A 27,121-nucleotide genomic window follows, 5' to 3' on the forward strand; every position below is an offset into this window, starting at 1 on the left:
CCCACTGCGGCTACCGCCACCTCCCCCGCTCTCCCCCACCACCCGCACTTCCCCAATCCCAAAAATTTAGCACGATGCAAATAAGCGATTTGAGAAAACACTGCATTTGGAAGCCACTGGAAAACACACCAAATGTGTTCTATACCTTTCTGGCAGATCAAGCATCAGAAGAGAAGAAATGTCTGGGGAGACCAGGCTGCAGTCTTTAAGATTATCTAAAGCTAGGTGCATCTCACAGAGAGGCAAACGGTTCAACTGAAACTGAAGCTCCACCTGTTGGCAGAACCAAGAGATCAATCAGCAATTTAAAACATTAAAAAAAAACAGAATAGACTTCAGAGAACGCGCATAAAAGCAACATTCCTGAGTTTTATCTCCATATCTGCCAGTTCCACAGTAAACAAGAGCGAGGGGAGGAAAGAAACCTCCGTCTCCTGTTTTATTTTTCAATGTTCAAGAAAGAATGTTAGTGCTGGAGAGAGGATGTGCTGGACAGGTCAAGAACAGAATCTATTTGATCAGAATTAAGAAATAATAGAGGTGCTATTACACTACTCGGGGTATTTTATAGGCTTTCATATAGTGGGAAGGATACAGAGGAGCAAATTTACAGAGAGGTGCAAGAACTATAGAGTAGTGACAATGGGGAACTTCAAATATCCGAATATAGACTGGGATAGTAATAAGTGTAGGAGAAGAGTTTCTGAAATGTGTTCAGGAGAACTTTCTTGATCCGTATGTTTCCGGCCCAATGAGGAAGGAGGCATTGCTGGATCTGGTTCTGGGGAATCAGGTGGGGCAAGTGGAGCAAGTGTCAGTGCGGGAAAATTAAAGGAACAGTAATCAAAGTATCATAAGATTTAGGTCAGCTATAGAAAAGGACAGGGAGCAATCAAGAGTAAAAATGCTTAATTAGATGAAGACCAATTTCAGTGGGTTGAGAACGGATCTGGCCCGGGTAAACTGAAATCAAAGATTGGCAGGAAAAACTGTCATGAACAATGGGCTGCCTTTAAAGAGGAGATGGTTCGGGTACAGTCAAGGGGGAAAGGTAGAGCAACCAAAGTCAGAACTCCCTGGATGACGAAAGAGATAGAGAGTACAATAAAGCAGAAAAAGAGCATGTATGACAGATGTCAGGTTGAGAATACAAGTGAGAATCAGGCTGAATATAGAAAGTTCAGAGGGGTATGATGTAATTGGCATCACGGAGACATGGCTCCAGGGTGACCAAGGCTGGGAACTCAACATCCAGGGGTATTCAACATTCAGGAAGGATAGACAGAAAGGAAAAGGAGGCAGGGTGGCATTGCTGGTTAAAGAGGAAATTAATGCAATAGTAAGGAAGGACATTAGCTTGGATGATGTGGAATCGGTATGGGTGGAGCTGCAGAATACCAAGGGGCAGAAAACGCTAGTGGGAGTTGTGTACAGACCACCAAACAGTAGTAGTAAGGTTGGGGACAGCATCAAACAAGAAATTAGGAATGCATGCATTAAAGGTACAGCCATTATCATGGGTGACTTTAATCGACATATTGATTGGGCTAACCAAACTGGTAGCAATGCGGTGGAGGAGGATTTCCTGGAGTGTATTAGGGATGGTTTTCTGGACCAATATGTTGAGGAACCAACCAGGGAGCTGGCCATCCTAGACTGGGTGATGTGTAATGAGAAAGGACTAATTAGCAATCTTGTTGTGCGAGACCCCTTGGGGAAGAGTGACCATAAGATGGTAGAATTCTTTATTAGGATGGAAAGTGACACAGTTAATTCAGAAACTAGGGTCCTGAACTTAAGGAAAGGTATCTTCGATGGTTTGAGGCGTGAATTGGCTAGAATAGACTGGCAAATGCTACTTAAAGGGTTGACGGTGGATAGCCAATGGCAAACATTTAAAGATCACATGAATGAACTTCAGCAATTGTACAACAGGGAAGGTGGCTCAACCGTGGCTAACAAGTGGAATTAAGGATAGTGTTAAATCCAAGGAAGAGGCATATAAATTGGCCAGAAAAAGCAGCCAACCTGAGGACTGCGGGAAATTTAGAATTCAGCAGAGGAGGACAAAGGGTTTAATTAAGAGGGGGAAAATAGACTACGAGAAGCAGCTTGCCGGGAACATAAAAACTGACTGCAAAAGCTTCTATAGATATGTGAAGAGAAAAAGATTAGTGAAGACAAACGTAGGTCCCTTGCAGTCAGATTCAGGTGAATTTATAATGGGGAACAAAGAAATGGCAGACCAATTGAACAAATACTTTGGGTCTGTCTTCACGAAGGAAGACACAAGTAACCTTCCGGAAGTACAAGGTGACTGAGGGTCTCGTGAGAAGGAGGAACTGAAGGTTATCCTTATTATGCGGAAATTGTGTTCTGGAAATTGATGGGATTGAAGGCTGATAAATCCCCGAGGCCTGATACTCTGCATCCCAGAGTGCTTAAGGAAGTGGCCCTAGAAATAGTGGATGCATTGGTGATCATTTTCCAACAGTCTATCGATTCTGGATCAGTTCCTCTGGACTGGAGGGTAGCTAATCTAACACCACTTTTTAAAAAGGGAGGGTGAGAGAAAGCAGGTAATTATAGACCAGTTAGCCTGACATCAGTTGTGGGGAAAATGTTGGAATCAATTATTAAGGATGAAATAGCAGCGCATTTGGAAAGCAGTGACAGGATTGGTCCAAGTCAGCATGGATTTATGAAGGGGAAATCATGCTTGACAAATCTTCTGGAAATTTTTGAGGATGTAACGAGCAGAGTGGACAAGGGATAACCAATGGATGTGGTGTATTTGGACTTTCAAAAGGCTTTTGACAAGGTCCCATACAAGAAATTGGTGTGCAAAATCAAAACACATGGTATTGGGGGTAATATACTGACGTGGATAGAGAACTGGTTGGCAGACAGGAAGCAGAGAGTCGGAATAAATGGGTCTTTTTCAGAATGGCAGGCAGTGACTAGTGGAGTGCCGCAGGGCTCCGTGCTGGGACCCCAGCTCTTTACAATATACATCAATGATTTAGATGAAGGAATTGAGTGTAATATCTTCAAGTTTGCAGATGACACTAAACTGGGTGGCAGTGTGAGCTGTGAGGGGGACGCTAAGAGGATGCAGGGTGACTTGGACAGGCTAGGTGAGTGGGCAAATGCATGGCAGATGCAGTATAATGTGGATAAATGTGAGGTTTTCCACTTTGGGGGCAAAAATGCAAAGACAGAATATTATCTGAATGGTGGCAGATTAGGAAAAGGGGAGGTACATCGAGACCTGGGTGTCATGGTTCATCAGTCATTGAAAGTTGGCATACAGGTACAGCAGGCGGTAAAGAAGACAAATGGTATGTTAGCCTTCATAGCTAGGGGATGAGTACAGGGGTAAGGAGGTCTTACTGCAGTTGTACAGGGCCTTGGTGAGGCCTCACCTGGAATAGTGTGTTCAGTTCTCCTAATCTGAAGGAGGATGTTCTTGCTATTGAGGGAGTGAAGCGAAGGTTCACCAGACTGATTCCCGGGATGGCTGGACTGACATATGAGGAGAGACTGGATCAACTGGGCCTTTATTCATTGGAGTTTGGAAGGATGAGAGGGGATCTCATAGAACATACAAGATTCTGACGGGACGGGACAGGTTAGATGCGGGTAGATTGTTCCCGATGTTGGGGAAGTCCAGAACCAGGGGACACAGTCTTAGGATAAGGGGTAGGCCATTTAGGACTGAGATAAGGAGAAACTTCTTCACTCAGAATTGTTAACCTGTGGAATTCCCTGCCGCAGAGAGTTGTTGATGCAATTCATTGGATATATTCAAGAGGGAGCTAGATATGGCCCTTACAGCTAAGGGGCTCAAGGGGTATGGAGAGAAAGCAGGAAAGGGGTACTGAGGGAATGATCAGCCATGATCTTATCGAATGGTGGTGCAGGATCGAAGGGCTGAATGGCCTACTCTTGCACCTATTTTCTATATTTCTATGTTTCGATGAAGTGAAAAAGAAAACAAGAGGGGCAAAGAGAGAATATGAAAATTGATAGACAGCGAACAGAACAGAATTCAAAAATCTTCTACAGGAATATAAATAGTAAACGGGCAGTAAGAGAAGGGGTGGGGCTGATTAGGAACCAAAAAGGAGATCTACACATGGATGCAGAAGGCATGGCTGAGGTACTAAATGAGTACTTTAAATCTGTCTTCAAGGAAGATGTTGCTGCAAAATTCATAGTGAAAGAAGAGGTAGTGGAGATACTGCAAAGGATACAAATTGATGAGGAGGTACTAGAAAGGCTGGCTGTACTGAAAGCAGATAAGTCACCAGGACCAGATGGATGCATCCGAGGATGCTGAGGGAGGTTAAGGTGGAAATCGCGAAGGTACTGGCTATAATTTTCCAATCCTCCTTAGATACAGGAGTGGTGCCAGAAGACTGGAGAATTGCAAATGTTATACCCTTGTTCTAAAAAGGGTGTCGGGATAAACCCAACAGCTACAGGCCAGTCAGTTTAACCTCGGTAGTGGGGAAGCTTTTAGATACGACAATCAGGGACACAATTAACAGGTACTTGGACCAGTGTGAATTAAGGAAAGCCAGCAAATAGTGTTGAACTAACTTGATCGACTTTTATGATGAGGTAACAGAGTGTTGATGAGGGCAATGTGGTTGATGAGGTCGATATGGACTTCAAAAAGGTGTTTGACAAAATGCCACATAATAGGCTTGCCAGCAAATGGAATAATAGTGGCAGCACGGATACAAAATTGGCTAAGTGATAGGAAAGAGAGAGTAGTGGTGAACGGTTGTTTTTCAGACTGGAGGATGATATACAGTGCTTTTCCCCAGGGGTCGGTACTTGGACCACTGCTTTTCTTGATATATATTATTGACTTGGACTTGGGTGTACAGGGCACAATTTCAAAATTAGCAGATGACAAAACTTGGCAGTATAGCAAACAGTGAGGAGGAGTTACTGCAAGGAGGATAGAGTATAAAAGCAGAGAAGTCCTGCTACATTTGTACAGGGTACTGGTGAGGCACACCTAGAGTATATGTACAGTTTTGGTCTCCGTATTTAAGGAAGGATATACTTGTATTGGGGGCTGTTCACTCAGTTGATTATAGAGATAGGGGGTTGACTTATGAAGATAGGTTGAGTAGGCTGGGCCTGTACTCATTGGAGTTCAGAAGAATGAGAGGTGATCTTATCGAAACATACAAGATAATGAGGGGGCTCGACAAGGTGGATGCAGAGAGGATATTTCCACTCATAGGGGAAATGAAAACTTGCTAAGGGGAGCTTGCTCAGGGTAAGATGAAGCATTGCAGCAAGGAAGATCGAGAAGAGTGTTGGTGCGATGACGCAGCCTTGCTTGACCCCGGGATTGGGTCTGTGGTGGATCTGTTGGTCAGGATCATGGCTTGCACGTCATCATGGAGCAGATGGAGGATGGTGACAAACTTTTGAGGGAAAACTTTTGAATGATAAAATAAAATGGGGAGTGGGCAGGGAAGTGGAGCTGAGTCCATGATCAGATTAGCCATGATCTTATTAAATGGCAGAGCAGGCTCAAGGGGCCAAATGGCCTACTCCTGCTCCTATTTCTTATATTCTTATGATAGACTTCAAGAAGACAGACTGGCTGGTGAAATGGGCAGACATGTGGCAGATTAAATTTAACGCAGAAAAGTACTGAGTGATACATTTTGGCAGAAATGTGAGACAATGTAAATTGAAGGGTATAATGCTAAGGGGATGCTTGAACATGGGTATATGTGCACAAATCGTTGAAGGTGGCAGGCAGGTTGAGAAAGCGGTTAAAAAAGCATACAAGATCCTGGGCTTCATTAATAGAGGCATCGAGTACAAAAGCAAGGAAGTTATGATGAAGCTTTATAAAACACTGGTCTGACCTCAACTGGAGTACTGTGTTCAATTCTGGGCAGCACACTTGAGGAAGGGTGTGAAGGCCTTAAGAAAGGTTGCAGAAAAGATTTACAAGAATGATTGCAGGAATGAAGGATTTCAGTTATGTGGATAGACGAGAGAAGTTGGAGGCTGTTCTCCTTGGAGCAGAGAAGGTTGCGAAGGGATTTGATCGAGGTGTTCAGATAGAGAGAAACTGTTCCCATTGGCAGAAGGGTCGAGAACCAGAGGACACAGATTTAAGGTGATTGGCAGAAGAACCAAAGGCGACCTGAGGAAAAACTTTTTTCAACTCAGCGAGTGGTTGGGAAATGGAATGCACTGCCTGAAAGGGTGGTCGAGGGAAACTCAATCGTGGCTTTCAAAAGGGAATTGGATAGTACCTGAAGGAATAAAAATTGCAGCGCTACGGGGAAAGGGTGGAGAAGTGCGACGAGCTGAGGTGCTCTTGCATGGACTTGATGGGCCGAATGGCCTCTTTCTGTGTTGTAACCATTCTAAATTCTATAAGCGGGACAGTACAACAGTGATTCACCATTGCACTGTTATGCTCTTTTTTGAGGCTCACAATGTAAGATGACCATTGGAAACAGAGTCCATGCTTTCTATGGAGCCAAATACTCCACTGAAATTTGTTATTTTGACAGCATAAAACCCTGTTTTGCATCGTGCAGATTCAAAGCAGCAATATCTAATTTTATTTCTGTGCAACCATCAATGACAGATATCCAGCCCACATGTTTTATATCAGGAAAAGCAGCAGTGGAAGTGGCAGATTTGTCCATACTGCAAAGCTTTTGGCAGAAGACACCAAAACTTTAGGACTGGAGATTGTTAATGGAATATAGCAAACACTACAGATAAACTGAGCACATTATAAAACAACAGCATGCACAAGCGTGCTACAAGCAGCCTCAAATTTTACAATACCAAGAAACCTTACAGAAGTTGATTTTCCCTCCAGACAGCAATATACTCATCCAAGCAGCTTATTTAGTGGCAAACCATAAGAGGAGGGGGATAAAAGCACTTGTAAAAATAGTCATTGCCCCCTAAATTGTTTTGCTCCCATCAGCATTATGGAAATATCATAAACCAGGCATACATTTTAAAAGATAAAGGTAACTTCAGAACTTATCTACAAAACCTTAGAGTAAAACTCAAATATTACATTGCCCTGGCCATTTTATGACTGGGCTCTCTCGGTTCACATGTAGATTCTGGTAAGATGGAGACCTGAATTTCGAGCTTTACAGGCCTTCCATCCATGTTATATCGTCAGACCCAAATCCTGCAAGTTTAGTCTTAATGCCAGGTGATAAAATCGCTAAGTGATGGCCAGCAGTATATGAAATTAAATTTGGATACGTGCAAAGTGCTGTATATAAAAATTTCTTTATAATTTGCTTTTTTTTTTAAAAAAAAGAGCGATATACATACTGCACGACCGTTATCGAAGCCATAAAAGATAAAATCGAAGGAAATCTACTGGTGTTAATAGACTTAGTGTTTCACATAGCCAGTCAACATGGAGCAGTAATCAGAAAATTAAATGGAACAGAGTTATAGCCAATTCAGTAGAGTACAAGTCAGAGGATGTCATGTTAAAGCTGTTTAGCGGTAGAATTGGCAGTCAGACCACATCTTGTGTGAAGGCGTTCAGCTTCAGTCACTTAGACTAATGATTCGAAGATGATTGTGTCAAATCGGGCTGCTAACCACCTTGTTGTGAGTTGTAATGTCGGATGTTTTTAAAAACACTTGAAATATGAATTACATGTGATTAGTTTTACAGGTGAATGCTGAAGAGAAGGTCTTTATAACACCCTGCAGTGGTGTTCACTTCATATTTGCTGTCATGTTCTATTTAACGGGTTGTGTGTGTGGAAAGCTTTCTTGAGTGCTTGGGTTTCTCAATTTACAGCTTGAATTCTTCAAACCAAGTTTTGTGTCTGGCTTCTAACCAAGGGTCTGAGGAGGTGGGAAGAAATTACTGTTGAAGGACATTAGAATATTTCAGAGCTTTAAGCACACACATTTCATATAAACCTACCTCTATATCTCTCTCTGGTCGAAGTTTCAGATCTTCACAGCACTCTTTGGAGAGCCTCAGCAGCATGCACTCCCTGGACCTGTCCTCCACAAGTGCTTCGTACACCTTCTCCTTATTCCCCTGATTCAATCCAAGACCCTTCTTTTTGCTGAGGGGCATCAGCAGAACGCTGGTGACTTTTTCCATCACTAGTCTCCCAGCAGCAGTGTCTTTGGTTATCACGGTATCACTCAACAAAACACAAGCAAACAGTTGACCGTTCTGGACATGCCGAGCAGTACCATGATTGCCAGGAACCACATAGGATGTCGTTATGTGCAAATTTGCTTTGACATTAAACCTGGAACAAAGAGGAAAAACTTTAAACTAAATGAGGAACAATCATTTTTTTTTTTTTTAAATCAGCCATATAATATTTTCCCCATTATATTCCCCTCCAAGAGGATCTACAGAATAATGGATGATTCTCATACACAAAGTAGCAATCCAATTGGGAGACTTCAATGGAACACAACACAACAGCAAAGCTCAAATGGTCATCTGAGCTTCTTTATTTGAATCATTTTCCTCCTTCTCTGCTCAAGACCCTGATCCTTGCCAAATTCCATGCATACTTTCCAATAACTTGGTCAAGGGACCATTCTTCTCGTGGGCATCCAACTACGGCCAGTTATTTGGTCGTGGGGGCACCAGACAAATCTGATCTTATCCTCACCTCATCAGACAGCTCCGCATGTGCACTTTCCACCTGACATCACAGGTTAACCATCAAGACTAGGAACCCTGGCCTCACATCCTTTTCTCTGCCCCACCCCCACTTCAAAAATCATAATTATCTAAGCTCCTTTTTAAAAAAAATAACTGGGTTCCCAACAGAGACCAATTCTCAAAACTGCAATCAAAATCTATGCACTCTTAGCATCTTTTGTTGTCAATTTTACAGTTAGCTATTGAGGGAAATGGCTCAATGAATATATCCAGTGAGTAGCTGTGCCAAACAGATAGAAAGGTCCTGGGTCTGCACACACGTAGCTGAAATCAGCATCGCCAATGGTTAAGACACTCAAATCAGCATCAGCACCAGTGCTCCCTGTAAGCTGTGCTTTGTTCTTTTAATGCACGATTCCTTTCAATTTCAGCACATGCGTGGTATTTACAATGTAAAAGCCGGTGAGCATCCTTTCAGATTACTGCGGGGCCACGCGTACTCCTCACCAGGAACATTGTTCAGCACCCTGGGTTAAGGAGGCAAAAAGAAAGCAGCCAGGATTGCCAGCCAGCAACACTTGATGCCAATGTGTGTGTGGGGCTACCAACAGGTTCAGCTGTGACAGCTCTGCATGGTCAAATAGCCTGCCAACACTCACTATGGAGGCTCACACCCAAGCTGCCAGCAGGTGGTTGAAGCTCTCAGTGAATGGAGAGGCTGCAAGGAGAGAAAATTAGCTGAAGAAAATAGGGGAGGTAAATCAAATTAATGACCATTTTCTGGGGTAATTTTGAGCTCAACCATCCCAGGATGAGGGATCAGATTATATGTAACACATCAATTGATTATTTTCTCAATGTTTCAGCAGAACCCCTGAGCTTTCCAGGAAAGTGAGAATGTGCGAAGCCCTTACTTGCTTATATCTTTATTTTGTGCATTTTCCTCTATGTACAGAAGATCGTGGAAGCGAGAATGATAGTTGTGTCTGTTCAAGGCTTTGTCCAGAACTGACCGGGTGAACAACTGGTCAGCAGCAGCGGGAATTTGATAGGTCACCAGCAGGGTCAGATCGAGATCAGACTGCTCCTGAGGTCGGAAATCAACCACTTGTTTACACGTCGAATCCCAGCGCTGAGATGTCGTAAGGGATTGCTGCTGGTGCTGCAGCAATGCTTCAGTACCTGTCAAAAAATAATCCATTGAAATAAATCAAATGGTTTCTCTTCTTCCCTCTCCATCTAGCTAAGGAACAGACACAATACCTTCACAATACAACACATTTCTCCTTCATACAGCAGCTACAAAATTATTTTCTCGAGTTTCTCATGATTGAAGTTAAACCAGGAAAAGACCTGTGAAAAAGGCAGTCAATCAATCCATTTCACTCCATCACTTACTGCTGACAGGTCCTTCAGATACCCTCGCCCTGTTTGAAGTTCCCTCCCCTCAAAATTTCTCCACTCATCTTGCCACCTTAAACCTTTTCAAAAGCTCGCCCTTCGACCAAGCTTTCAGGCAAGTCCCCGAAATCTTGCTTCATGGGTCACTGTTCATTCCTTTCATCTATTTCATTCTTTCCTCCCTTTGCTAAAAGGCTGCCATGTGTTCTGCAGTAAAAATGACATACAAATGGAAGTTGTTGTATTAATACAATCTTGGAGCTAATGCACTCATCATCATCATCATAGGCAGTCCCTCGAACTGAGGCTGACTTGCTTCCACGTCAAAAAGTTCACAGGTATTTCAATGATGGACCTAAAATTCCAGGTCCGAACGAAATCTTGAAGGTTGGAAGATGCTTGTGCGTGGATTTTTTTTAACGTGTGGTGACCGTTGCACACCAGCCACCACACGAGCTTGACAGAGCTAGGTCTTGGTCCAGTAGCAAGGATTACCCAAGATGACTGGAGATCAGCTCTGCTGCGCGGATCTAGTGTGCACACATATCAGTGTGGGCTGGCCCATGCTGCCTTTGGGCCCTCGTCTCTTCTGGGCCCCGAACTCGCGCCTCTCCTGAGCCCCAATCATGCCCCTCTACAATCTCTCACTGCTCCTTCGCCCCGACCTTGTCGCTCCTTCGCCCCAATCTTGTCGCTCCTGCTGTACCTGCCCACGCTCCAATCACCGACTTGGACCGTCACTCTTCACTGCCATTGCTCGCCTGCTCCAGCATGTGCTGCTCCCTGGAGTGGTGCTGCCAAGCTGCTCCTTCCGCTCTCCGGCCTGCTCCGATGGTGCTCGCAGGCCGGGGATTGCTCAGCCTGCTGGGCCAGGCCACCATGCCGCTCCTTTCACTCCCCGGCTTCAAACCTGACTCTCCAGGAGACTGCACTCATCATCATCATCATCATCACAGGCAGTCCCTAATACACTATGCAATGCATCACTGACACAAACCAACATCCTACATACATGGCACAGCACGTTAAAGCTCACACTGCAGCATGGGACCACTCCCTTGTATTGCAGTCATAAACCTGGGGGTGCCACTTCAATACTTGATTTCACAAAACTTCTAACACCTAAACATTATTTCATGTTGTTGAAATCAAGACTAATCGCACCGTCTCTTACTCAGACTCATTCTTTCCCAGAACCTCCACACTGTGGAGGTTCAAACCTCCATGTTTTCTCTTCCTTTTACAAGCTTTGCATCACTGCTTCCCAATTTATCTTGTTTTCTAACTTATTCAACTTTTACTGTGTCCTGCCGAAGGAGCTATGGCCCTTCACCTTAGTTTAACAAAATGCAAACTATGAAAAGCAACTAAATACCTTTATGTGACAGTGCAGACACAGTTACTGTCTGCATCAACACCGGCTCTGATCCAAAGTCAAAAAATATAGTTTGCTGAAAATTTCCGAAGACTTCTGAAGAAAATCTGACGACAATTTGGTAAACAGGCTCCTCAATCCTGTTCTGGCCACTTGAATTTCGACTCCACTCTTGACATTTAGACGATATGGAATACGGATGGAGACTGTCAGAGTCACCAGCAGCAATGGAAACAATGTGGAAGCATGGTGTGTAGGCATTACTCAGAAATGCAACATGATGGAGCAACCGTGGAGGCTGTTGGAAAACAAACAAGTATTTTATTACAGTAACTTTGCACATATTAAAAGGAGTGATTATTAGCTGTGTGGTAAACTCTCACCATCAGTGCTGTTCTTATAAAACAGGTACAAAGTATTCCAAACTCTTGATCAGTTCTAGTGTTTTAAGCAGTGAATGCAGATGGCACAGGGAAATAGCTGATGAAATCAATAATATCTAACTGTAATGTGTTAAAAATGTCAGGTCTGCACACACCAGCATACAAAACTTTACTTCCTTTTATCAACTTTTTTCCATTGTAAACGCTTGGGTCCATACTTATAAGGAAACTGCCTTTGTAAACCTCTCGCACTGTAGTTTTAAGCTTGCTAAAACAGATTACAAAACCAGATTCTTTGGTCATTATCTCATTGCCGTTTATGTGCTATGTGCAAATTGGCTGCCGCATTTCCTACAACAGTGACTACACTTCAAAAAATAATTTCATTGGCTGTAAAGTGCTTTGGGATGGCCCGAGGTTGTGAAAGGCACTATATAAATCCGTCGTTTTTTTTTTGTTGGCAGTGGTAGCACTGTCGGGCTTCATTTTTGCATCTCCCAACTCCTCAGCCTTCACTGTAGAGAACCTCCTAAATAGCAACCTACTTCACTTCTTGTATTTTTAAAATTTTGTTCCTGCGATGTGGGCGTCGCTGGCAAGGCCGGCATTTATTGCCCATCCCCAATTGCCCTTAAGGTGGTGGTGAGCCGCCTTCTTGAACCGCTGTAGTCCGTGTGGTGAAGGTGCTCCCACAGTGCTGTTAGGGAGGGAGTTCCAGGATTTTGACCCAGCGACAATGAAGGAACGGCCGATATATTTCTAACTCAGAATGGTGTGACTTGGAGGGGAACTTGGAGGTGATGGTGTTCCCATGTGCCTGCTGCCATTGTCCTTTCTAGGTGGTAGAGGTCACGGTTTGGAAGCTGCTGTCGAAGAAGCCTTGGCGAGTTGCTGCAGTGCATCTTGTCGATGGTACACACTGCAGCCACGGTGCGCCAGTGGTGGAGGGAGTGAATGTTTAAGATGGTGGATAGGGTGCCAATCAAGCGGGCTGTTCTGGATGGTGTTGAATTTCTTGAGTGTTGTTGGAGCTGCACTCATCCAGGCAAGTGGAGAGTATTCCATCACACGCCTAACTTGTGCCTTGTAGATGGTAGAAAGGCTTTGGGGAGTCAGGAGGTAAGACACTCGCCACAGAATACCCAGCCTCTGACCTGCTCTTGTAACCACAGTATTTATGTGGCTGGTCCAGTTAAGTTTCTGGTCAATGGCGACCCCCAGGATGTTGATGTTGGGGGATTTGATGATGGTGATGACATTTAATGTCAAGGGGCGGCAGTTAGATGCTCTATTGTTGGAGATAGTCATTGCCTGGCACTGGGGGATAAGGTTTGCTATTCAACTATAAATCATATAAAATCAAAGTACATGAAATAAAAGGACAAAAAGTAGGACTTCAAAAGTAGGGTCTGAATTATGTTCAATTATCCTTGGGATCCACAGTGTTTTGGTATCTCACTCCAATAATCAATCTGGACAGTAAGCGATGGGAGGTTGTTCAAATATGGAGAGTCACATTACAACCTGATATCCATACACATACTGTTCAGCAGGCTGCTGTTGCCTGTGGAACTGTACCGTATCAAGGAATCAGCTCTTCCAAGAGAGAAGGAAAGAAAATTGTGCGGGGGGTTAGGTCATTACTAGTGGTGTTTAAGTCCTTGATGTGAAGTTACAGCAGTCGTAGGGGAGCAATGAAGAACTCTGATCCCATCCTCTTCATGGGAAGAATTAATTTTCTGAAACTCTATAGACTGACTAAAACACGCTGATTTTTCCTCTCTCTCGTTCAAGGGTGCAAAGGCCAACTGTAGCCCTCAACTGCTAGACGTGACCAAGAATCTTCGTTGGAAAATCAGCTTTTTTTCATATGCCTGAATTTATAGACTATGTAGCAACATTGTGAGTATGCAAGTGAGCTGAAAATGACTTGAGTTTTTTTGGAAAGACCACTTACTGAACTTACATCACAAGTAAAAGCAAATGTCCACGCAAAGTCATATTTTCTGCCGTCAGAGACCTGATTCAGCTCCTGACTGCATTCCACTCGCACACCCTCAACTGCCCCACTCACCTAATGAAGACAATCACAAACAAATATGCAAACAACATAGCAGTTAGTATCCACCACAAAAAGGAGCCTTTGGCCTCAAGTATTTTTTTGAATGCAAAGAGACCATAATTCCTGTCCATCTGTATATCATAGATGTTTAAACTGCAGTACCCAAACCCGAGGAAACCCTGCAATTATCAGACTTCTTTCTGTCCGCCACTGATCGAATTTCCTTATTTATAGACCAGCACATCGGCCACAATTTCAGGGCCACTCCGGGTACGTACGATGTGTGCACGTGCCCGAAGGGGCCCCGCAAGCTCAGGGTTTAGGCGCATGAAGCGCATGCATCCCTGGTAGAAGGGCCTTCGCAGGTGGAGATTTGGGCTATTCCTGCCCAGCGAATGTCCTTCAAACTCTTACAGCTGGTAAAAGCAAGCACAAGGCCTACTTTTAACCAGTGCAAGAGTTTTAATAGATAGAAAAATAAACGTTACTACTTATTTTCTATTAAAAACCCTGTCTATGAAGGCAAGTTTATTTTTAACAAAAAAATAATTTTAGTTTCAAAAAAATAATTTTTTCTCAAACATTTAATTTAATGCAATTTCTATTAATTATTTTTAAAGTGAAGTGTTTTTTTTTATGTGTGTGTTTTATATTTCATTTTTGGGGGAATTCTCATTGATCGTAATAGGAGGTCGGAGCTCCCATTATCATCAACAAGAATACTACGTTGTGATTGGTGGTCCAGGCCCACGTGATCCCAAGATGCGCATATGCTCCCGGAATATGTGAGCCTCTACACTGGGCTGCACATCTGGGCCTCGGAGCGCAAGTGTTCCTTCCTCCAGGACCATCTTGTACTTTCATAAAAAGCAATTTCGGTCAGAGACATCCCCCAGCGGAAAGCCTCCAACCACAATTTTTGGTCCATTATTTCCATTGCTGTAGGAAAAAAAATATGTTTTCTATAATAATAGCACTGTTCTCTTTAGTTCGCTGAAACTGTCATTTGGGAATTGGGTCTGGTGCACCCAGCAATATTTGCAAGGGGTTCATGCACACCATGTTTTTTACAATACACTGCGTGGTAGCTCCAGTGCATGTACAGCACTGTACACATCGGATAAAGGCAAGCATTCAGTTGTGCATATTTCAGTATCTGCTCCAGTGCATGCACAGTACCAACTCTGCATTTTGAATGCTCACCATCGCAGAAGAAGAAACTGTGGTGGAAATACTAGAAATGCAGAGATTACAAATATTTGTTTGAGTTGTTGGGATGCAGGGAAAACCAATTTTTTTTTCCAAAAAAAATTAAACAAATTGGTCTTGTGACAGACATTGAGGGCATCTGAATTGCTGACTTTGAATTTCTATCATCCATGTTTTTATTTTTTTCCCTGGAACTTTCTGAACTTATTTTGTTGCTTAATAAATTTATCTGTTCTTTTTCATTTTGGATAGACGACAACTTCTGGACACCACCATATGGTGGCAATCATGGTACTGTACATTAAAACAGTTCCATACAGTTCAGTTAAATTTCAGCACAGCACCACTCAGTGGAAAGAATCTGGACAAGACATCTCTCCAACTGGTTCAGCGAGGAAATATCAATCCAAACCTTAGAGCAATGAAGTTTGTTTTATCAGCTTCTGGACTACTTCCTATCCATTCTCATTGTATAGAATTACAAGAAGCCAAAATAGCTTCACATTTTCAAGATAATTACAGATGAGGAAGGCCATTTGACCCATCTTAATTCATCGATCCAGAGAAATGCTGATTTGCCCATTGCAGCATCCAATTGTTTCTTAAATCTCCCCAGTGTCCATTGACTCCCTCAATGATTGTCGGTGTTTCTCTTCCCTCGTCGCTCTCCTATCCTGAGAATGTATTTATTTTGTCATGTTCAATATGTTTTAGATTTTGTGACAAACATTCCTCTTTAATTACTGAACTGCAGTGAGGTGCAGAATTAAGGGCCCAAGCCCAAGCTCAGATCATTTTCAGACCTTTGCCAGATATATAGAAAGTTTTTGATTCTCAAATTATGATTCTGAATGCCAAACAGTTGTGGGCCTTAAGCAAACTTTCCAAACCAGAAGATCCCACTAACAGTTTTAGAGTTCATGAATTGTGAACACGTAAAGCCCAGTCCTGCTAACCTTTGCCAAGAAATCCATATCTAATTATGAACATACAAATATGACGGGCAAGATGACCATCCGGTCCATCGAGCTGCCCCACACAGTCGCAATCGCATCTGAAGTATCATGATTAGACCCCCTGCTCACCAATAGTCCATAGGCTGCTAAACAGAGGCTGTGTACACTTATATAGCAACCAATCCTCATAGAATCATATCAATTTACAACACAGAAGGAGGCGATTTCAGCCCATCGTCTCTGCGCCGGCCGACCAAGAGCTATCCTGCCTAATCCCACTTTCCAGCTCTTGGTCCACAGCTGTGTAGGTTACGCCACTTCAGGTGCATATCCAAGGAGTTTTAAAATGTGGTGAGGGTTTCTGCCTCTACCACCCTTTCAGGCAGTGAGTTCCAGACCCCCACCACCCTCTGGGTAAAGAAATTTCCCCTCAAATCTCTTCTATAGCTCCCCCCAATTACTTTAAATCGATGCCCCCTGGTTGTTGCCCCCTCTGCCAAGAGAAACAAGTCCTTCCTATCCACTCTATCCAGGCCCCTCATCATTTTATACACCTCAATCAGGTCTCCCCTCAGCCTCCTCTGTTCCAAAGAAAACAGACCCTAGCATCTCCAATCTTTCCTCAGCCAAAATTCTCCAGTCCAGTCTTGAATAGGAACTTACTACAGTAAACAAAACAAACTCTGACACAAGCACGGTGAGGGTTAACTGAGACAAGAGAATTGTTTTGCTCAGCCAGGTGTTTGATAGGAAAGGAAACCTATCCTTAAACAGTGCTAGAGGCAGAGCTTCTATTTACGATATGGATTGCACACCTTCTGTCTTTGGAGACATAACCAATTTACCCAAATCCAGAAAATGTAGGCGCAACTTAGCAAAATCCAAGGTTCAGATACAAACCACCAAAAAGTCTGCATGAAAGCACTGCTGGAGTTTCATGAGCTAAAAAGCCCTGGTAAAGTGCCTGCTGCTCGTCATGCTCGGACTGTGCTACCCATTAGGACATTGAGTTACAGAATTATTTTGAGCTGTGCCGGAAAATCCCAGCCCCGGGAAATAGGAGGGTGGAAGATGGGAGGCCAGCCAAGAGTGTGTTGGAATAGTCAAGTCCAGAGGTAACAAAGGCATGGATGAAGGTTTCAGCAGCAGATGAGCCGAGGCAGGGGTGGAGTCGGGCAATGCTACACAGAGGTGGAAATAGGCAGACTTGGTGAAGGCACGGATGTGTGGTCAGAAGTTCATATCAGGGTCAAATATGACACCAAGGACTCTTCCCTGCTCCCCAGTGCCACCCGTTCCACTGCCCACCATAGCCAATGACCCAGGCTGCCTGGTCAATCATCAACAATGCTGAGAGAAACTGTGGACCTGCCTTGTCCCGTTGTGAGATGAGAGTCTGCCACGGAGGACAAACTTTGTTCCAAACTTCTATCAGCTCGGCCCATTTCAACCTGTTAAATCCACGTACTCTCTCTAAACCTCCCCCAACACACCCACTGAAGAGGGGACAGACAACAGCATACAGAGAGATTACTTTCTGCAAATTGCCTGCAATCTGGTAAATCTAATATGCAAAGAAGTGTGGAACAGAAAATGATAAGGCTACATCAAAAGTGCTGTGCTAACGAAAGCATTTTATCTTACCACTCTGTCTGGACTTGGGCTGTTAATCCATTTCTCGATCAGTCTTTCACTATAATTGCCACCTTGTTGCTGCTGCTCCCTTTGTTGCTGATACTGAAGCCGTCTGTAAGCATGTCGTTCTCGCCATTCTACCAGCTCAGTGTCAGAATGAGCAAACACACAGAAGTCCTCAAAATGGCATGCTCCACATTCCAAATATCTGTGTCAGAGTGAAATGTTGAGAGCAGACAGACACATTAAGCCCAATTCAATAAGCTAAAACCAAGTCACTACCATGATATAATATATCACGACTTTCTCTAAGCAATGTTAGCATTATTCTCCGTATTCTCTGTGAAGTGCCATGGGACATTTCTACATTCAAGGCACTATATAAATGCACGTCGTTGTACAAGCAGCGTGCTATTCTATAGTGATGCCACCTTATCTGTGTCAACTTGTACATGAAAACTTGCATACAGCATAATTGCAAAAATTGGCTTGAAAATTGATTTAAAATCCTGACTGTTTTATAACTGTCCCTTCTGCCAAGGAATCGGATTGAGCAGTGCCATATTCCATAGTGCACCACACAGGACTGAAGCCGGGAGAACTGCAGGCAGAAAAGCCAGGAAACGCCAGAAATCGTGTTATGTGACGTAGTGTGTTTTTTTTAACCCATTCTAAGTAAGGTTGGTGAAAATGCTCTGTAAAGTTAAACAAACATTCGAGTTAAACAAACACGTAAGCTACTTTCGTGTGTTCCATGGGATTACGGTAAATATCAATTATCAGCACGGTACAATATTAACAGAACAACTTGTATTTATATAGCACCTTTAATACAGCAAAACGTCCCAAAGCACTTCACAGGCGCGTTATCAAAAAGAATTTGACATCGAGCCATATAAGGAGATATTAGGGCAGAGAGGTAGATTTTAAAGAATGTCTTAAAGGTGAAAAGGGAGAGATTTAGGGAGGGAATTCCAGAGCTTATGGCCTTGGCTGCTGAAGGCACAGCCACCAATGATGGAGCGATTAAAATCAGGGATGTGCAAGAGGCCAGAATCGGAAGAGCACAGAGATCTCAGAGGTTTGTAGGAGTGAAGGAGGTTACAGAGATAGGGAGGGACGAGGCCATGGAGGGATTTGAACACAAGGATGAGATTTTTTAAATCAAGCCATTGCTTAACTGGGAACCAATATAGGTCAGTAAGCACAGGGTGAACAGAGCTTGGTGCAGGTTAGTATACAGGCAGCAGAGTTTTGGATGAGCTAAGTTTAAGATGGGAGTTTAGCCAGCAGTGGGTTGGAATAGTCAAGTCCAGAGGTAATGCCAGTATGAAGGAGGGTTTCAGCAACAGCTGAGCTGAGGCAGGGGCAGAGTCAGGCAATGTGACATAAATTAGTTATGCTGCGAATATGTGGTAGGCATGTAGATGAGAAATAGGTGGGGACCAAGGAAAGATCCTTGGGGGACCAGAGGCAACGATGCGGGAGCAGGAAGAGAAACAATTGCAGGCGAATCTCTGGCTACGAATGGAAAGAGAAGAACCAGTGCAGCCTCATCCAGCTGGACGACGGAGGAGGGTGATGGAGGAGGATGTTGTGAACTATGTCAAAGGCTGCAGATAGGTCAAGAAGGACGAGGAGGAATAGCTTACCATGGTCACAGCCACATAGGATGTCATTTGTGACTTTGTTAAGAACCGTTTCGGTACTGTGGCGGGGTGGAAACCCGATTGGAGAGAATGAAAAACGAGTGTTCTGGGAAAGATGGGCACGGATTTGGGATGTGACAACACGTTCTTGGGAGGCAACTGCACATTCAAGGACTTGAGAGGAAAGGGAGATTGGAGATGAAGCAGCAGTGTGCAACGTCAGAGGGATCAAGGGTTGGTTTTTTTTGAGGAGAGGGGTGATGACGGCAGATTTGAAGCGGAGTGGAACAGTACCTGAGGAATCAGGTATTCCATAATCCATAAAGTATTGAATCATCTCAGTCTACACATACCCCTTTAACTTCAATCTAATTTCCAACCAAGGTATTTAACACTTTCAAAAAAGACAAAAAATCAACACAGCTTCAACTACTTGACCTGGAAGCTGTTCCACACATTTACCACTGAGCAACAATCAGCCTTGTCGTCTCTGCCAAGGCGTATTCATTTTCAAAGCTCCAGTTCAACACAAAGTTCAAGTCAGAAAGCCTGTTTACATCGACGCTTCTCAGCATCTTAAAAATCTGGATCCCTTCTCCCTTAATTAATTTGTCCCCAATGAAAATAAGTTCACACATTCTGGGGTACACGAGACTTCACATCCATTTGGTAAATTTCCTCCAAAGTACAGTTGAAGTAATTACATCGACAAGTGAGAAATCTTGATCATGAAACCAATACCCTGGCACTCCACAGAGAGCAAGCATCACCTTGGTGCATGAGCACAAAAGAGCTGATGGTTATTTGTCCCATTACCATCCTCTTTTACCTTCCACATTCATCCCTAATGTCATTTAATCGCTCCAGCCTGCCACCCGAACACAGACCTTCCCTTCAGTTCTTTCCTCCCCTTCCCCCACACTTGTTTAAACCTTTTCCAGTTCTGATGAAAGGTCATCAACCTGAAACATTAACTTGGTTTCTTCCTCCACAGATCATGAGTATTTATAGCACTTTGCTTTTAGAAATATAGCACAGTTCTACGATCACTATGAGCACGTACGCCTAGATAAGGGCTCGAGAGGTTGGGGGCCTTGTATTAGCATGGATGGAGGATTAGTTAACAGACAGAAACAGAGTTGGGATAAATGGGTCATTTTCCAGTTGGCAGGCTATAACTAGCAGGTTCCCACAAAGATCAATGGTTGGGCCTCAGCTATTTACAATCTATATTAATGACTTAGATGAAGGGACCGAGTGTAATGTATCCAAGTTTGCTGACAATATAAAGCTAGGTGGGAAAGTAAGCTGTGAGGAGGACACAAAGAGCCTGCAAAGGGATATAGACAGGTTGAGGGAGTGGGAAATAAGATGCCAGATTAAGTTTAATGTGGGGAATGTGAGGTCATTCACTTTGGTGGGAAGAATAGAGAACAGAATATTTTCTAAATGGTGAGGAACGATTACATTCTGGTGTTCAGAGAAATGTAGGGGTCCTCGTACAGGAAACACAGAAAGTTAGCTTGCAGGTACAGCAAGCAATTAGGAAGGGAAATGGCATGTTGGCCTTTATTGCAAAGGAGTTGGAGAACAAGAGTAAGGAAGTCTTATTATAATTGTACAGGGCTTTGGTGAGACGACACCTGGAGTACTGTGCATAGTTTTGGACTCGTTATCTGATGATGAAGGACATACTTGCCTTAGAGGCAGTGCAACAAAGGATCACTAGATTGATCCCCGGGATGAGAAGGTTGTCGTATGAGGAGAGATTGAGTACATTGGGCCTATACTCTCTGGAGTTTAGAAAATGAGAGTTGATCTCATTGAAACATAAGATTCTGAGGGGGATTGACAGGGTAAATGCTGAGAGGTTGTTTCCCCTGGCTGGAGTCTAGAACTACGGGGTATAGTCTCAGGATAAGGGGTCGGCCATTTAAGACGGAAATGAGGAGGAATTTCTTCATGCAGAGGGTTGTGAATCTTTGGAATTCTCTACCCAAAGGGTTGTGGGTGCTCAGTCGTTGAGTATAGTCAAGGCTGAGTTAGATAGATGTTTGGACTCGCGGGGAATCAAGGGATATGGGAATCGGGCAGGAAAGTGGAGTTGATATTAAAGATCTGCCATGATATTATTGAATGGTGAAGCAGGCTCGAGGGGCCACATGGTCTATTCCTGATCTTAATTCTTAAGTTCTTATTACATAGGATATATGGCACAGAAACTGGCCATTCTGCCCAACCAGTCCATGCTGGCGTTTATGCTCCACTCGAGCCTCCTCCCGTCTTTCCTCATTAAAATCTATGAGCATACACCTAGATTCCCTTCTCTCTCATATGCTTTTCTTGCCTCCCCTTAAATGCATCTATATTATTCACTTCAAACACTCCGTGGTAGCGGGTTCCATAAGAAATAGACCATGTGGCCCCTCGAGCCTGCTCCACCATTCAATAATATCATGGTAGATCTTTGATATCATCTATAACTCTTTCGGTAAAAAAGTTTCTTCTGAATTTCCCATTGGATTTCTTGGTGACTATCTTATATTGATGGCCTCTAGTTATGCTCTTCTCCACAAACAGAAACATTCTCTCTGTATCTACCCAATCAAAACCTTTCATAATTTTTTAAAAGACCTCTATTAGGTCACCCCTCAGCCTTCTTCACCCCCCGCAAGAGAAGAAAAAAGCCAGCCTGTTAATCCTTTCCTGATATGTATACCCTCACATTTCTGGTCTCATCCTTGTAAACCTTCTCTGCGCCCTCTCCAGTTCCTCTATATCCTTTTTAGAATATGGCAACCAGAACTGCACGTAGTACTCCAAGTGTGGTTGGACTAAGGTTCAATACAGGTTTTACATAACTTGCCTACTTTTCAATTCTATACCTCTAGAAATAAACCCTAGTGCTTGGTTTGCTTTTGTTACGGCCTTGCTCACCTGTGTTGTAATTTTTAGTGATTTGTGTATTTGTACTCAGAGATCCCTTGTTCCTCTACCCGACCTAGACTCTCAGCCTCCAAGTAGACCTCCCTATTCTTCTTACCAAAATGTAATACCTCACATTTGTCTGCGTTGAACTTCATTTGCCAATTATATGCCCATTCTGCAAGTTTATTAATGTCCCCTGTAATTTGTTGCACTCCTCAGTATTGATTATACCCTGCAATTTGGTGTCATCCGCAAATTTAAAAATTGTGTTTTTGATTCCAAAATCTAAATGGTTAATATAAATTGTGAACAAGAGTGGTCCCAGCACTGATCCTTGTGGAACATCACCTCCTGCCACGGTGAATAACTACTCTTTACCCCTACTCAATGCGTTCTGTCTTGAAGCCAGCTAGCTATCCATTCTGCAATTTGTCCCGACTCCACATTCTCTGACCTTGTTCATCAGTCTATTATGGGGTACCTTATCGATGGACTTTTGAAAATCTGGAGAAATTACATCTACTGCATTATCATTGTCTACTCTCTGTTACCTCTTCAAAAAATTCAATGAGGTTGGTCAAGCAATACTTTCCCTTTTGAAATCTATGCTGAATATTCATTACTATATTTTTGGTTTCGAGATGTTCTTCTATTTTTCTCCTTTAATAGGGATTCCATTATTTTTCCTATCACCAATGTTAAGCTGACTAGTCTATAATTCACTGGACATGTTCTCTCCCCCTTCTTAAATATAGGTACGAGGTTAGCTATCCGCCAGTCCTCTGACACTATACCTTTTTCGAACAAATGATTAAATACGTGCAGTAATACCTCTGCTATCTCTTCCCTAGATTCTTTTAAAATGAGTGGATACAATCCATCCGGACCAGGGTCCTCCAGAATTCGATTCGTTAATTTAACATATCCCCTCTTTTAATTTTAAATGTACTTATCTGATTACTAAACTCATCATCTAATGTCATGTCCACCTGTTCTATTTCCCTGGTAAATACTGAAGCAAAATAATTATTTTATATTTCTGCCATCTCGCTAATGCTGCCTGTGATTTTATCCTGTCTATCCTTTAATGGCCCTATCCCTATCCCAACCTTTCTTTTTTTAAATTGATGTGCCTGCAAAATATTTCACTATTTTGTTTTATGTTCCTTGATAATTTAATTTTATAGTTCCTCTTTAACTTCCCGCCTAATCTTTTTGTATTCTCCCTCATCATGCACTCCCCTGCTGACTATGTACTTAATGTATGCCTCTTTCCTTACCCTTTTGTTTTCTTATGGCTTTATTCATCCATGGAGTCTCATTAGTGTTTAGTTTGTTCTTTGCTTTGAGCAGAATATATTGTTCCTGCACTTTGTTGAACACAGTTTTAAATGTTTCCCATTGCTGTTCGACATCGTTGTTTGCCAATATTGTTGCCCATTTTATTTTCCCAACTTCTATTGTCAGCCCCTCAAAATCAGCTTTCCTCCAATCTATTACCCTGGTTTTGAGCATACTTATGTCCTTCTCAATTATCATCTTAAAGAGTATTATATTCTGGTCACTACTGCCTAGATGTTCCCCTACTTTTACTTCTCTTATCTGCTCTGGTTCATTCCCCATTACGAGATCCAATAGTGAATCCTCTCTTGTTGGGCTTTTTACAGATTGGGTTAGAAAGGACATTGTCGGAACCCCATTCCCTTAAACCACTTCCCTACCTCTTCTATTCAATTAATATTGGGGTAGTTGAAATCCCCCATGATTATTATTCTATTTTTTATTTACTCATTTCCCTAATTTGTCTACATATTTCTTCCTCCACCTCCCTTTCACTATTGGGTTGTCTGTAGACTACACCTATTTGTGTGATTGATCTTTTATTATTTTTGATCTCTATCCATATGGATTCTACTTTTGTTTTGCTGATGGCAGTAGAAAAATGTGACGTAGCTAATATGTTATCCCGAATAAGTATAGCTACTCCACCTCCACTTTGTCCCTCTCTATCTTTTCTAAATATGTTATACCCTGCAATGTTTAATTCTCAGTCCTGGTTTTTAATATAGCTTTGTCTCAGTAATCCTTACTATGCCTGGTTCCTCATAACACAAGATTGCGTCCAACTCTCCTGTTTTATTGCAGACACTGTGTGCATTGCTGTTTAGACAGCTGAACTCATTTTTAATAGGATTTCCTCTCAGTTTATGTTTAACCATCATTTTATACTCCTGTTCTATAACTCAATTTATTCCCTTGCCATGTCCTCCCTTACTTTATTCTTTTCTATGCTCACTTTTACTGCTTTGTTTATATTTAGGCTGGTTACATTTCTTATAGATCCTTCCCCCATTTTACTAGTTTAAAGACTTTGCCACCTCCCCATTTGCCCTTTCTGCTCAGACATGGGTCCTATCCCGGTTCAGATAGAGCCCATTCCATCGGTACAGCTCCTTCCTGTCCCAGAACTGGTATCCGTGTCCCATGAAAATAAACCCCTCTTTCCCACACCAGCCCTTTAGCCACGTGTTAATTCTCCTGATCTATCCGCTTCTATGCCAATTGGTACGTGGCTCAGGCAATAATCCAGAGATTATGTTCTTATTGTTGTATCAGACTTATGTTAATAATCAGAAACTTACCGACAACACAAAGCATACTCATCAATTCCAATCACACCTCGTGGGGGCGGACGGAACTTCCATCGACAATCATTTTCTGAAAGACAATTGGAAGCATTACATTTGCGTAAGATCTTCATAACATGCATTCACCGCCTTCCCAGTGAGTGAGCAGCAACCTGGTCCAATTATTATTAGTGGTGTATGAATGTTGCCATCCAGGAAAAGAAAGGTACACAAAAGGACTCCAGAAAACTCTTTCCTGCTAATTTTCTTCACTTCACTTAACGAAGTTCTTACTCTCATGTCCCCAAATGTCTCTCGCTGGAAATCAAATACATCATGTGGGTAATTTCAGTGATAATCCACAGTATCGTCACTCAATATGGTTAACCCCACGACTGCAGAGTAGCCATAAAAGCTTTCACCTCCATAGAATCATAGAAAAATTACGACAAAGAAAGAGCCCATTCAGCCCATCGTGTCTGTGTCGGTCAAAAAAGAGCTACCCAGCCTAATCCAACCTTCCAGCATTAGGTCTGTAGTCCTGTAGGTCATGGCACTTGAAATGCACATCCAAGTACTTTTTAAATGTGGTGAAGGTTTCTGCCTCTATCCTTTCAGGCAGTGAGTTCCAGACTCCCACCACCCTCTGGGTGAAAAAATATTTCCTCATCTCCCCTTTAATCCTTCTACCAATTACTTTAAATCTATGCCCCCTGCTTGTTGACCCCTCTACTCAGGGAAAGAGGTCTGTTCTATCCACTCTATCAAGACCCTTCATAATTTTATACACCTCAATAAGGTCTCCCCTCAGCCTCCTCTGTTCCAAGGAAAACAACCCCACCCTTCCCAATCTTTCCTCATGGCTAAAATTCTCCAGTCCAAGCAACATCCTTGTAAATCTTCTCTTGCCCTCCTCTAGTGCAATCACATCCTTCCTGTAATGTGGTGACCAGAACTGCACGCAGTACTCAAGCTGTGTGCTAGTGTTTTATACAGTTCTAGCATAACTTCCCTGTTCTTGTATTCTATGCCTCAGCTAATAAAGGAAAGCATTCTGTATGCCTTTTTAACTACCTTATCGACCTGTCCTGCTACCTTTAACGAACTGTGGACATATACTCCAAGGTCCCTCTCAGTATCCTCCCATGTATTGTGTATTCCCTTGCCTTGTTGCCCCTCCTCAAATGCATTACCTCACACTTTCCTGGATTGAATTCCATTTGCCACTTTTCTGCCCAACTGACCAGTTCATCGATATCTTCCTGCAATCTAGAGCTTTCCTCCTCACTGTCAACCACACGGCCAATTTCTATATCATCTGCAAATTTCTTTATTATGCCCCCTACATTTAAGTCTAAATCATTATTATATACAACAAAAAGTAAGGGACGGAGTACTGAACCCTGTGGAACCCCACAGCCTTCCAGTCACAAAAACTCCCCTCAACCATTACCCTTTGCTTCCTGCCACTGAGCCAATTTTGGATCCAATTTTCCACTCTCCCTTTCATCCCATAGGCTTTTACTTTTTTGATCAAGCTACCATGTGGGACCTTATCAAAAGCCTTGCTAAAATCCATGTACACGACATCAAACTCACTGCCCTCATCGACCCTCTTTATTACCTCTGCTCAAAGAACTCAAATCAAATTAGTCAGACATGACCTTCCCTTAACAAATCCATGCTGACTGTCTGGTTTTTTTTGGCTCTTCTTCACCAAAGATGTCAAATAGGCAGCTTTCTCCCAGTGATGCTCTTCAAATCAGCTCTTAAGAGGCGCACAAGACCAAAGCAAATGTGTTCTTCCTCTAACTTCCAACCTTGTTCTCAAATGAATCACCAACTTAAAACTTCTCTCATCACTCCATAACGCAGTACGCTATTCTACAAGCGATCCCATACACCAATTTTCAAGTTAAAAAACCAGAGTAACTTCAAATTTTATTCGAAATTCAAACAATCAGTTTACTAAATGTACAGAAAAACTAGGGATCATATGATATGATTAAAGGCAGCTCTTGCTGCACCATGTGGATGGGAGGTCAAGTGGCTAACAGGAAAGCAATCTCCACAAACATATAGATTAGAATTTTTTTTTTTAAGTAATGTAGTATTTTTAGTCTTTTGGTGATTCATCCTCAACAAAAACACTTTTACACCATCCTGCTGGACCACAAGAACCCTTCCTCAAAACTTTCCCCTCCAGATTCCAGGACCCC

The 27,121-nt window shown here is 42.8% G+C and overlaps 1 protein-coding gene across 4 annotated transcripts in view; it reads right to left on the reverse strand.

Annotated features, from left to right (window-relative positions):
- The window catches only part of LOC139281294 (probable helicase with zinc finger domain), a 369,458-nt gene that overhangs the window by 294,679 nt on the left and 47,658 nt on the right, over positions 1–27,121 (reverse strand). For 3 of the 4 annotated variants that reach the window (XM_070901422.1, XM_070901420.1, XM_070901421.1), the window contains 7 exons: positions 24,918–24,993; positions 17,708–17,906; positions 13,803–13,910; positions 11,454–11,751; positions 9,592–9,859; positions 7,970–8,309; positions 146–273 (listed from right to left, as the gene is read on the reverse strand). In XM_070901422.1, coding sequence (XP_070757523.1) covers positions 146–273; positions 7,970–8,309; positions 9,592–9,859; positions 11,454–11,751; positions 13,803–13,910; positions 17,708–17,906; positions 24,918–24,993 — 1,417 coding nt within the window. The remainder of the gene's footprint in view (positions 1–145; positions 274–7,969; positions 8,310–9,591; positions 9,860–11,453; positions 11,752–13,802; positions 13,911–17,707; positions 17,907–24,917; positions 24,994–27,121) is intronic. The other variant, XM_070901423.1, reaches the window with a different exon arrangement.

This window comes from Pristiophorus japonicus, chromosome 15, assembly GCF_044704955.1.
Source record: "Pristiophorus japonicus isolate sPriJap1 chromosome 15, sPriJap1.hap1, whole genome shotgun sequence".
NCBI classification, from domain to species: domain Eukaryota; kingdom Metazoa; phylum Chordata; class Chondrichthyes; family Pristiophoridae; genus Pristiophorus; species Pristiophorus japonicus.